Consider the following 13,832-nt stretch of genomic DNA (forward strand, 5'->3'; position numbering starts at 1 on the left):
AAGCAGAGAATACCAGAAAGATGTTTACCTGTGTTTTATTGACTATGCAAAGGCATTCAACTGTGTGGATCATAACAAATTATGGATAACATTGCAGAGAATGGGAATTCCGGAGCACTTAACCGTGCTCATGAGGAATCTGTACATGGATCAAGAGGCAGTTGTTTGAACACAACAAGGGGATACTGCGTGGTTTAAAGTCAGGACAAGTGTGCATCAGGGTTGTATCCTTTCACCATACCTATTCAATCTGTAGGTTAAACAAATAATCCAAGAATCTGGACTATATGAAGAAGAATGGAGCATCAGGATTGGAGGAAGACTCATTAACAACCTGTGTTCTGCAGATGACACAACCTTGCTTGCTGAAAGTGAAGAGGACTTGAAGCACTTACTGATGAAGATCAAAGACCACAGCCTTCAGTATGGATTACATCTCAACATGAAAACAAAAATCTTCAGAACTGGACCAATAAGCAGCATCATGATAAACGGAGAAAAGATTGAAGTTATCAAGGATTTCATTTTACTTGGATCCACAATCAACACCCATGGAAGCAACAGTCAAGAAATCAAGATGCAAATCTGGGCAAATCTGCTGCAAAAGACCTCTTTAAAGTGCTGGAAAACAAAGATGTCACCTTGAAGACTAAGGTGCACCTGACCCAAGCCATGGTATTTTCAATCACATCATATGCATGCAAAAGCTAGACAATGAATAAGGAAGACCGAAGAAGAATTGATGCCTTTGAATAGTGGTATTGGCGAAGAATATTGAATATACCACGGACTGGCAAAAGAACGAACAAATCCATCTTGGAAGAAGTGCAGCCAGAAAGCTCCTTAGAAGCGAGGATGGCAAGACTGCATCTTATGTACTTTGGACATGCGGTCAGGAGGGATCAGTCCCTGGAGAAGGACATTATGCTTGGTAAAGTAAAGCATCAGCCAAAAAGAGAAAGACCTTCAATGAGATGGACTGACACAGTGGCTGCAACAATGGGCTTAAGCATAAAAACAACTGTGAGCATGGCACAGGACCCAGCAATGTTTCATTCTGTGGTACATAGGGTTGCTATGAGTCAAAACTGACTTGACAGCACCTAACAGCAACAACAACAGGACGTGATTCCCAGTATCATGTGGTTGTCCTTCATTTTGTGATCTGAAGTAATTATCCTCCATTTTGTGATGTAAGTCCTAACCTCTATATGTCAATGAGGCAGGATCACTGTAGGGTGAATCTTTAGGCACAACCTTACTCAAATCACACCTTTTATCTTAAAAGAGATAAAAGGAGAGAGAAGCAAGCAGAAAGGAGAGGGAGCCGACTACCACCAAGCAACCAGAAAGCAGAATCTGAAGAGACAAGGAACACAAGAAACAGAGCTGCCTGTCTCAAAGGGCAGGGTCGCCACCTCTGGGGCCTCAAAGGGTGGAGCTATGGCTTCCTAGGTTTCAAAGAGTCAGATCTTCACCAACTCGGTTCCAGAGTGTGAGGCTGCTGTTCATGAGGAGTGTCAGGGATGGGGCTGGATCCACTGCCCAAAGTTGAGGGGGAAAGGCTGCCATGCCCAAGGGGGCAGAAGAACAGGAGCCAAAGGGTGGAATGTCTTAGATTGAACTGTGTCTCTTAAAAATTCATGTCAACTTGGCAAGGCCATAATTCCTAGTATTGTGTGGTTGTCCTCCATTTTGTGATATGATGCAATTATGTGTTATAAATAAATCCTAGCCTCTGTATCTGTGGTTACGGTCCCACTTGGGAGCAAGTTGTCTGTTATGTTAATGAGGCATGATTAGGTTATGTTAATGAGGACTAGAGTGGGATGCACCACCCTTGAGTTACATCTTTTCGCTTACAAGAGATAAAAGGAGAGGGAAGTGGGCAGAGGATAGAACTCAAGACCACCAAGAAAGAAGAGCTGGGATGGGAAAGCATCCTTTGGACCCAGGGTCCCTGCACTGAGAACCTCCTAGAGCCAGGGGAAGATTGATGCCAAGATACACGGAGATGTCCAAGGAACACGGGGCTCACAGATGTTGAAAGAAGACAAGGACCCTCCCCCAGAGCTGATGTCCTGAATTCAGATTTCTAGCCTCCTAAACTGTGTAAGAATAAGTTTCTGTTTGTCAGAGCCATCCACTTGTGGTATTTCAGTTACAGGAGCACTAGATAACTGAGGAAGTTGGTGATTCAAACCCACCCAGAGACACCTTGGAAGAAAGGCCTAGCAATCTGCTTCTGAAAGGTAACAGCCATGAAAACTCCATGGAGCAGAGTTGTACTATGAAACACATGGTTCACCATTAGTCATAATCAACTCAATGGCAGTGGGATAAGCTAGCACTGGGAGTAGAAAAAAACCTATAATTTATAAAGACCATACATATGTTTGGGTAAATACGGTCACCTGTCGCAGGTGACTTGAATCTTGGGCAGTGCCCACATGAGAACATTTTTAGCCCCTTGAACCTCTCTGCACATTAACTACAAGCAAAGTGTACCATGAAGTAGAGAAATGCAGGTCCTTTAAACCTCCCACTACAGCAGAGTCTTCCTTCACATACAAAATGAGAATGACATTCTTAAGTGGAGAAAGTCAAATATGAGCACAAAGAAACCCCCCTTGTTCACATTAAAAAGACATGTAACAACTTTGTGTCTTGTGTGTCTAAGTGGAGAAACATGCTGGAAAGGTCTACAAGGTGATCCATAATTCAGACATTATTTCTGAAAGACTGAGAACTTAATTTTCATCAAGTGCCCCACAATCTAAGTGTTCCTAAGGAATTTGACTCATCTAAGGAATGTTTTTCAGGATCAATCTTTTCCTTCACTGTCATGTTGACAACGAAGAAGAGCCTTCATCCAGCAGCTTCAATGGCATCAGCATCACCTGGGTGCTTGTTAAACATGCACAGCCCAGGCCCCTCACCCAGAAATTCCTAACCAGAGCTGGTCAGGGATGGTAGCCTCAGGAATGTGTGTTGTTTACAAGCTTCTCAAGGTATTTTTCAGGTGATCCATTTACCGAGCCGTGAGAAATACCATTCCAATCTTAGAGTATCCTGCCCACTTGAATTAATCTCAGGTGAGAGCCATGGTCTTCTCAGATTTGTTTACTATGCTGCAGCTGTTCCCAGATGCCAGGGGTCTCTCACAGCAAACACAGGGTCACCTGCAAAGCTATTCAGCTGTTCTTGTGGTGGCTCTGGACAGCTGACTAACAAGTTTCTTTCTTTTGCTCCTTTCACAAAGAGGCTGGAGGGTTCTGTCTCTCTAGGGAGTGGTCCTGGCAAACCAGCAATCCAACTCTCACCCTTTAACTCTCTGGACTTCAGTTGCTTCACTTGCAGAAGGAAGAATTATCCTAAAATTGAATGATCTTCAAGGTTCCTTCAGGGTTGAGGATTTGTGATTTTAAGGTTTTCTTAAATTGATGCATTTAGCTCTGAGTAGAATTTGCATTAGGCAAATCTGCCGCAAAAGACCTCTTTTAAAGTTCTGGAAAGCAAAGATGTCACCTTGAGGATTAAGGTGCACCTGACCCAAGCCATGGTATTTTTGATTGCCTCGTATGCATGTGAAAGCTGGACAATGAATAAGTAGGACTTAAGAATTGATGCATTTGAATTATGGTGTTGGAGAAGAATATTGAATATACCATGGACTGCCAGAAGAACAAACAAATCTGTCTTGGAAATGAGAATGGCGAGACTTCATCTCACATACTTTAGACATGTTATCAGGAGGTACCAGTCCCTGGAGGACATCATGACTGGTAACGTAGAGGGTCAGCAAAAAAAAGAGGAAGATTCTTAATGAGACAGATTGACACAGTGGCTGCAATAATGGGCGCAAAGATTGTGAGGATGGCGCAGGACCAGGCAGTGTTTCATTCTGTTGTACATACGGCTGTTATGAATAGGAACTGACTCAACAGCACCTAACAACAATAACAGAACTTGAGATGAGAAACTAAAGGAAAAAAATACCCTTTCTATGATGTCTCCTAATTTTAATTAATTTTGTCATCAGCTGTTTACTGTCTGTCTTTCCCACTAGAATGCATGCTTCCTGGCGTGCCTGGATTACACTAGGTGCTCAAGAAGTATCTGTGGAGTTACTGGTGAATGGTATGGCTGGAGAAATTAAGGAGGGAGAGCTCTTCTACAAGCAGGTTATTTTTGGGAAGCATTTAGCTGACTCCAGTGACCCCTGGAGCTAGCTTGTACTGACTCTCGAGAGCTGCCCATGAGAACCTCGACTCAACTTCAAGACCAGTGCCATCAATCAAGTCAGTAGCTTAAAATTGGTCACGGTGGGAGTATTTACACACAAACCAAAACCAAAATCCACTGCTGTCAAATCTATTCCAATTCACAGCAACCCTATATGGAAGACTACAAACGCTAAACACTAGGGCTTTTTTTTGGGGGGGTGGGGGGAGGCAGGGGATTGGGAAGTGGGAGAAGTTCCTGGGTGGCACAAACGGTTACCACGCTAGGCTGCTAACTGACAGGCTGGAGGCTCCAGTCCACACCAACACACTTTAGAAGAAAGACTTGGTGATCTGCTTCTGAAAAATCGTCATTGAAATCCCTATGGAGCACAGTTCCACTCTGACACATACGGGGTCGCCATGAGTTGGAGTTGACTCAATGGCAACTGGTTTGGGAAGTCCCTGGGTGGTGCTAATGGTTTATACTCAGCTACTAACTAAAAGGTTGGAGGTTTGAATTCACCCAGCAGTACCAAAGAAGAAAGGCCTGGCAATCTACTTCCATAAGATTACGGCCATTGAAAACCCTATGGAATGCAGTTCTACTCTGACACAGATGGGGTCACCATGAGTTCAAATCACCTTAGCTACTAACCGAAAGGTGGTAGTTTGAATTCACCCAGAGGTACCTTAGAAGAAAGCCCTGGCAATCTACTTCTGAAAGATCACAGTCATCGAAAACCCTGTGGATCAAAGTTCGACTTTGAAACACATGGAATCACCACACGTCAGAATCAACTTGACAGCAGTTATTGGTTTGGTGGGGGGCAGAAGCCAGATGTTAAATATTCACCAGCACACCACTGAGTCAAAGGATGCAGAAAGATTCCAGGCCTCTAGGAAAGGAAGCAAAATCACCTCCACATCACTCTTTCCTTTATCACCACCCTTTCTAATTCAACCAATGTGTGCTTTGCAGTAATAATCATATACACCCTCTCCTCATTTATTGACATGGTTAGGTTCCAAAGATCAGGTCAACATGCAAAATCAGCATTATGTGAAAATGGAGGATGACCACATCAGATCACGAAATGGAAGATGACTATATCATTACACAACTGCCAAACCACTGAGAATCACAGCCCAGCCAAGTTGATACGTACCTTAACCATCACAGCCAGTATTACTGTCACCTCCCACCTTGGCATTCATTATTGCCAGATGTACACCACTCATGAGCAAAATAGTCAAATAGTAGATTTTTTACTATTATTATAAATGCGAGATGTCAGATAACAAGACAGTTGATAAGGGAGGAGAAGGTGCAGTGTTTCATAGCTTATAAAGCACTTGCTCCAACCCACCATCCACATAGGTTTTCACCTTTTCTTCTCATAAGAAGTGTCAATGCAAAAACTGTTTAAAGGATAAATGCTAAACTCCACATCCTAATTTCACAATTTCCTTAAGAAAATACTTTTGGGACTTGCCCTTAAGAAGCCCCTCCACCCCACCTTGTGGTTATGTAGTTATACGGTTTTATTTTCTGTATCATCTCCCCTCCAACTAGATTGTATTCTCTCTGCCCTAGTCATTTTTTAGGCGACCAATAAATACTCGTTACTAGCGAGATAAAACGTACACTCACAAAGTACATAAAAAGTACATACATCACCTCCAAAGTGAAAATCGCCAGGCCTTTTTTCCGTCTTAGGCCGGCAGCTTTGCTGAAACCTGTTTGTGCAAGCTTCCACTGACGGATGGTGGCTGTGCATGAGGTGCATTGGCCAGGAATTGAACTCAGTCTTCTTTATGGGAGGCAAGAATTCTACCACTGAACCACCACTGTCCCGTAAGAACTAGAAGAAAGGCCTGGTGATCTACTTCTGAAAAATCAGCCAATGAAAACCTTAAGAATCACAATAGACTAAATATAACCCATCACTGGGATGCAAAACTGAGCAGCATTTTGTTCCACTGTGCATGGGGTCACTGAGTCTGGGGTCGACTCAATGGCAGCTAACAATAACAAAGTGGAAATAACATCTGCCCAACTTCATACGGGTTGTGTGCAAAACGAAATCCGACAAAGTTTGAGAAAATGTTTCACAAACTATAAAACATGATACAACTGTGAAGGCGGAAACCCATCAGAGAAGGAAAACACGGATATCTTCTGTTAAATAGAAAACAGAAAAGCAGTGACTGCACCCTGTCTAAGGTGGAAAACTTGCGAGACCCAGAAAAACAAGGCAGTCCCGTTGAGTCTGGCTCTCACTGCTTTCACTGTTGTTGTTCTTGTGTGTTGTCAAGTCGATTCCAACTCTCCAGGGGGAAAAACGTTGCAAAGAGCTATTAAGACTAAAAGCCTATTTCAGAAAGTAAAGCAAGAGGCAGGAAAACAAACACCAGGGTAGAACTGTGTTCCATAGGGTTTTCAGTGATTGATTTTTTAGAAGTAGATGGCTAGGCCTTTCTTCCAATGCACCTCTGGGTGGACACAAACCTCCAGCCTTTCAGTTAGCAGCCGAGCATGTTAACCATTGGTACCACCCAGGGTCTCCCAGCTGGCCATGTTGTTGTTGTTAGTTGCCATCGACTCAGTTCCAGCTAACAGCAACCTCCTATGTGCAGAGTAGTACTGTGCTTCATAGGGTCTTCGAGGCTGTGACCTTTTGGAAGCAGATCACCAAGCCTGTCTTCTGAGGCACCTCTGGGTGGGTTTGAACTGCCAACCTTTCAGTTAGTAGTTGAGCACTTAACTATCTGTGCCACCCAGGGATTCCTAAGTTAGCCCCATTGTTGTTGTTGGGTGCTGTCGAATCGCTTTTCGACTCATGTTGGGTTGTTGTTAGGTGCCGCTGAGTTGGTTCCGACTCACAGCAACCCTATGTACTACAGAACGAAACACTGCCCGGTCCTGCGCCATGCTCACCATCATCGTCATGCTTGGGCCCATTGTTGCAGCCACTGTGTCAACTGTCTTTTGAGTGCCTTTCAACCCGGGGGGCTCATCTTCCGGCACTTTATCAACGCTCCGCTGCTATTCACGAGGTTTTCACGGGTAAGTCTTTTCAGAAGTAGACTGCTGGGTCCTTCTTCCTAGTTTGTCTTAGTCTGGAAGCTCGGCTGAAACCTGTCCGCCATGGGTGACCCTGCTGGTATCTGAATACTGGTGGCACAGCTTCCAGCATCACAGCGACACGCAAGCCCCCACAGTATGAAAAACTGACAGTTACCCAACAGTGTAGGTTTTAAACAGTGTAGGTTAAACAAGTATAGGCTAAACAACCGATTTGGCAAATGTACAACCTCTTGGTGAGAGATGAGGCAGAGTCTGGAGGAACTTCTAAGTGAGGTCTCCCTGTACTCGACAGAGCCAAGCCAGACAGAGCCTGGCAGACAGGACACCAGGCTGTGACCCACACTCGGGTTTTCCCAGTTCAAGGGAGGAGAAAAGACTAACCTGGTCACGTCACTGGATAAGGCCTGGACAGGCGCACGGAGATGACTTGGGAAATGTATTATTGGAAACAGAGGTTATTTTTGACCCTTGGGAGGACCGTAGGAGGGCATCCAAAATGGAAGCCAGCCCAGGAGATTGGGAAAGAAGTGAGGTGGACAGAGGAGGCCAGCGCAGTCAGGGTGGGGGTGGGGGCTGCAGCTGGTCTTTGATGGGTTTTAGAGTGTGAGGCGGGGAGAACGGCAGGGACGGGGGAGGATGTGAGCAAGCTTGGCTGTGCCGTGACAGAAAAGGCTGAGTCACGGGCTTGCACAGAATCCTGTGCCAGCTGGAGGAGAGGCTGCGGTCAGCATCTCCTCAGGGGGGGTCAGTGTCTCCTCTCTCAGGGAAGGGCAAAGGCAAACACCACTCCCCGGGGGAGAGGCCCAGCTGGGAGGAGCCCTTGTACTGATGTAGTGTTTTCTGTTTGCTCTTGAGAAAAGTTGTTACATCTGGGCAACATGAGACCCAGACAATCCTGCCCGTGGAAGGATGAGAGGAATACTGAAGGGAAACTGAGAGAAGAGAGTGTCTGAACCAGGGAAAATAAAACATGTTCCCTTCTCCTCTTCCCATTCTGCCAAAGGGCTGGGGGAGTGGAGAGAAACTCTCTGTACTGACTCCCTTTCTAATTCCTAGCCTAAATTTATTTTTCATTTTGTTTCACATGATAGGAACATGATGTCATTTTTTCTGTTACTGATCACATTAGCAAACATAAGCTACTGCCAATTCACAAAAAAATGATTTCCTTGGGGTCAGTGGGCCAGACGGGCTCCAGCCCCACCGCCTGCACTTTGATTGCCCTCACGGCCTGTCAGCATTCTCTTCAACCCGGCCAGCCACTTCTCTGAGCTCAGAGGTCACCAGGGATGGAGGCGCCTTACTGTAGCACAGACTGACTGTGAATTTAGGTCCTGGCACCTCCACGCAGTTAACTGTGTAACCGTAGTCAATGCCTGACCTCTCTGTGCCTCAGTTTCCTCATCATTTAACGAGGATACGGTTCCAACTTCCCAGGGCTGTTGTGAGGGTTGTGTGAGATTGGGGCGCTCGTGCAGTGCATCATATTCAACTCTGTAAAAGACTGAGCATCTCCTATGTGACAGGTACTGTCCCAGGAGCTGGGGGAGCAATGGTCAAGCAGCCAGGTCCAGCCTGCAAAGGGCTGCATCCTATGCGGGAAAGAGGCAATACAAAGTTGCTGAGACAGAACTGTGAGCAATGTGGGTGGTGTAGAGAGCATGGGCTCTGGAGTCATACTGCTTAGCAGCAGATTGGGCTGCGTTGCTTTGAGCAAGTTACTTAACCTCTCTGTGTTTCAATGTTCTCATCTCTAAAGAAGGACAGAACAATATCTACCCGACCGTGTTGTGAGGATTAAAGAAGTCATTTATTTAAGCAACCCTTGGCCCAAAAACCAGAACAGGTGCCATCAAGTTGATTCTGACTCATGGCGACTCTATATGTTTTAGAGTAGAACTATGCTGCACAGGTTTTCAATGGCTGATTTTTCAAAAGAAGATCACCAGGCCTTTCTTCCCAGGCACCTCTAGGTAGATTCAAATCTCCAACCTTTCACTTAGTAGCCAAGCATTTAACTGTCTGTGCCAACCAGGGACTCCTAATGCCTGGCCCAAGGTAAAGGTAAAATGTTAGCTTTAAATAATGATGAGAATAATCCATGTGGTAAGTATCGTGGGAGCAAGAGGATGAGGTGGGATAGAAGTACATAGCACAGGCACCCATTTCAGTCTAGAGGCAGGGGAAGAGGCTATGGTCAGGAACAGTTTCTCAGTAACGACATTTAAGCTTAGACGTAAAGAGTTCTTGTGGTTAACTGCCGTCGAGTCGTTTCCGACTCATTGCGACCCCGTGTGTGCCAAGTAGAACTGTGTTCCATAGGGTTTTCAAGGCTGTGACCTTTCAGAAGCAGACGGCCAGAGCTGTCTTTCAAGGCACCTCTGTGTGGGTTTGAACTACCAACCTTTCAGCTAGTAGTGAGAACTCAAGTTATTTGTGCCACCCAGGCCTAAAGAGAACCATTTATGAAATCAGCCTTTAAAGTTTGCTGTGTGGCTGGACAAAAACAGACTCAATTCTGGCTCATTCAATTCACCACCTCATATTTTGGGGAAAAGTCCTCCATCCTGGCTGCTGAGCTGCAGGAACCCTGCAAAGAGCTGGGCCACTGCAGGGCCCTAGAGCACTGACAGTGGGCCCTAGGAAGCCCATGGCGGCGGCAGTCACCAGGATGTGCGTCTCTGAAGGAGGGCCGTATGCTCTCAGAGCTGCAGGCCAAGCTCACTCCATACCAGACCAGCTGGGTTCCCCAGGAGCCCTGCCACCAGCAGAGACAGAGGCCCTTCTGAGTGGCAGCAGGCAAAAGAAAATCCACCAGCCCCTCTACCCCATACATGGCTGCTGACAACCCATCAGAAAAGGCATGAGTCCCATGGGCTTTTACACATCATAACCAAACCAAACCAGATGCCATGGGGTCAGTTTGGACTCAAGGTGAACTACTGTGTGCAGAGTAGAACTGCACTCCACAGGGTTTTCAAGGCTGTGACCTTTCGGAAACAGATCGCCAGGCCCTTCTTCCCAAGTGCTTCTGGGTAGGTTCAAACTGCCAAACTTTTGGTTAGTGGTTGAGTGCTCAACCGTTTGCATCACCCGGGGATTCCTTTATACGTCGTAATTACGTCCTAATTCAACAAGGTCTTCATTGTGGCAACTGCAAGTGTGTCCAATACGTCGTTTCCACCTTAGGGTTTTTCAAACCGTTCAACAGACAAGGCTGCCCAGTTTCCAAAATTAAATCAGCCAAGGTGCATACACAAGCTGCTTTCTACAATTTTTGTAATAAATTCCATTTGAAAGCAGTAAAGATGTGGGAGTGGCTCCTGTAATTAAACGAAGCCTCGGTTTTAAAGACTTGTATGTCTCCCAGGATGTTCCTTCAGTGGACTATAAAAATCTCCTATCAATATTTGAATTACTGAACTGAAGCACAGATATGACTGTAGCCTTAATGAACGCCACTCTCCATGCCAAGCAGGGTTAACAAGCTGCCCAGTGAAAATATTGAGAATTTTATATACTTGAAGAAGACATTTGTGATTACTCTGGGGCTTTTTTAATTAAATGTCACAGTAGCAAATTTTGATTGCTAAAACTAAAGGCAGATCACTAAATAACTTGGACAGTCTCTTCAGCTTTTCCAAGTGAGTGAAACTTTAGCTTTCATTTCAAGTCAATAATGCACTTACCAAGGTCGATAAGAATTGCATGCTGGTGGGAGGTCAGCTGTTTTAGGAGTTCTTTGTATGGCATGTCCTTGGGCTGCTGTTTACTGGGAAACTGGTGTCTAAGGTGGTATTGCTCTGCTAGGAATTTCCAGATTTCACCCCGGTGATGACGTGGTACACCTTTAAAAAGGGAAGTAGAAAATAGAAAGAGTGACTTTTAGCACAGAATGGAGTCCCCAGGTGGTGCAAATGGTTAACCCACTCAGCTGCTAACTGAAAGGTTGGTGGTTCAAGTCCCCCCAGAGGCTCCTTGGAAGAAAGTCCTGGCAATCTACTTCTGAAAAATCAGCCATTGAAAACCCTATGGAGCACAGTTCTACTCTGAAACACATGGGGTCACCATGAGTCAGAATCAACTTGACTGCAAGTTACTGATATGTACAGAATTTAAAAAAAAAAACCTGTTGCCGTCGAGTTGATTCTGACTCACAGCAATCCTGTACAGAATACAACTTATTAATAAAAATGAATTGCATGGCACTCCATTGATCCAAATTCTTGTTCTATTATGAATTAATGGCACAGGAATGGAAAAGATGCTACCAAAATTTGTCACATGTGCTGCCTGCCTTCCTTCTTTCCTCCCTTCCTTCCTCCCTGCAGTCAGTCTTCTCTAACTTGCCCTTCCATTTTTCAAGTACATACTGTGTTCTGTGTTAGGCTTTGTAAGGAATAAACCAATAAATAACACACAAGTCCCCAACTTTTGTCGACTGTAAGTTCTCGAGAAATGAGATCAAGGATGAAAAACTGTAATACAAAATGTGATAAATGTCACAAGAGGGATTAATCAAAGTGAGGCAGAGTGCAGAGGAAAGACAGCTAGCTCATTTCTAACTGAGCGATCATGAAGATTTCACAGAATCCTTCATTTAGGATAGGGGAGAGGCAATATACAAGACAAGCCAAAGTAAAGCGACTGTAAGCATTTCAGTTTGCCTTGAGCATAGCGTACATGTGGGGAGGGAACAGTTAGCAATAAGGCTGGGATGGTTTTGTTATAAGCAAAATTGAAGGCTTGCACTTTATTTGGTAGCCGTAGGAAATGAATGAGTGTTTCTGAGCTGGGAAGGGAATGGCCTGATCAAAGCTGAGACTCTGGAATATAAAGTTTCCTGCAGGGCGGGCTGGAGGAAGGGACCAGAGGCTGGATAGGCAGTCCTCTGCATAAACATGCCTGGTGGGTATTCAATGAAGACCCCCAAACAAGAAAAACGATCCAAGTGTCTCTACCTAATGTTTTTAAATAAATTAACTTGAATACGCAAAGTGATTACAAATGTTGTCTAAAACTAAGAAAGTTCTCTTAAAGTTAAAAGTGACAGCTTTGAATCAAAATTCATTTGTTCATTATTCAGCCGTTACAAGGCCCAGATGTAGAACTGGGGAGAGAAAGAAGACTACACAATAGGACACGGAAACTTTCTCACGTCTGACAGAAGTTCTCTTGGGAGAAAAGAAACTTTTGAATTAGGGATTCGTCTTCCTTCCCAGCCAGAAAAAAAAGTGATCGCTTTGTATATTCCCTGCCGCTCAGAAAGCCTGCACAGGAAAACAGGTTTTCTATTTCCCATTGGCCATCTTCAAGAGAAGTTTCTACTCTGACAAGTCAGTAACAGCAGCAGCTAACATTTGCTGTGAGGTCACTCTATACGAGGCACTAGCTAACCACTTCACAGGTATTAGCCCATATCATCCTCACAGCCTTCTCAGGGAAATATGATTATTCTCACAGTAAAGATGAGTACAGAGGATCCACCACAGAAAACAAACCCCTTGACCAAGATCCTCTCTGCCCAGCTGGTTAGTGGTAGCCCAAGTAAATGCCTTTGCTTTTCTCTTGACATCCTTCCTGTCAGACAATGCGGCTACTCAGATGGGTACTGGAGAAAAAATATCTTATGTTCCGATCTAGCAATGAATAATAAAACTATCACTTGTGGATTTAAACCAAGTGGCAGTCAATTTCATTTTCAGATCCACAAGGAACTATTTAAAAAGCATCATGCAGCCACCTTTTGGAAATGTGTAAGGTGTAGTAAGTACCTTGTTTTTCCCTTATATATACACCAGTTGTTTAAAAAAAAAAAAAGTTAGCCTGTGGAGAGAGATACAGGACCACACTTAACCCCGACCACATCCCTTGCCTTCTCTAAATGTTTATCTCAACATTCATCTGATGACCCTGTGCTGTGCGTTGAATGGTGGTCCCCAAAAAGATATGTTCATGTCCTTGTCCCCGGAAACGATAATGTGACCTTATTTGGAAAACAGGTCTTTGCAGATGTAAATAAGGATCCTGAGATAAGAAGATCATCCTGGATTATCTAACTGGGCCCTAAATCCAGTGGAGGAGGCAATGTGATCACAAAGGCAGACACTGGAATAACGTGGCCACAAGTAAAGGAACGCCCATAGCCACCAGAAGCTGGAAGAGGCAAGAGACAGACTGTCTCCTAGAGCCTTTGGAAGGAGAACTGCCCTGGTGACACCTTGATTTCAGACTACTGGCCTCCAGAACTGGGAGAGAATAAATTTCTGTTGTTTTAAGCCACCCAGTTTGTGGTAATTTGTTATGGCAGTAACAAGAAATGAATATACCCTAATATCTGCTTTTTAATATTACCCTGTTCCTTCTTGCCCTTTCTACTATTCCTGCTTAGAGATATATACTACGTATGTGTGTTCACAGCCACATACATCCTTAATACTTCATCTTAGTTCCTCAAACTCTGATTAGAAGTTAAATGTTGGCTAAGAAACAATCAGCATGTTAAGTGATTTATAGTG

The 13,832-nt window shown here is 44.6% G+C and overlaps 1 protein-coding gene across 6 annotated transcripts in view; it reads right to left on the reverse strand.

Annotated features, from left to right (window-relative positions):
* Positions 1-13,832, reverse strand: part of TBC1D1 (TBC1 domain family member 1) — a 276,672-nt gene that overhangs the window by 36,005 nt on the left and 226,835 nt on the right. For all 6 annotated transcript variants that reach the window (XM_023738964.1, XM_023738965.1, XM_023738962.1 and 3 more), the window contains one exon: positions 11,004-11,162. In XM_023738964.1, the coding sequence (XP_023594732.1) occupies positions 11,004-11,162 (159 nt within the window). The remainder of the gene's footprint in view (positions 1-11,003; positions 11,163-13,832) is intronic.

Source organism: Trichechus manatus, unplaced genomic scaffold (genome assembly GCF_000243295.1).
Source record: "Trichechus manatus latirostris isolate Lorelei unplaced genomic scaffold, TriManLat1.0 scaffold00126, whole genome shotgun sequence".
Lineage (NCBI taxonomy): Eukaryota > Metazoa > Chordata > Mammalia > Sirenia > Trichechidae > Trichechus > Trichechus manatus.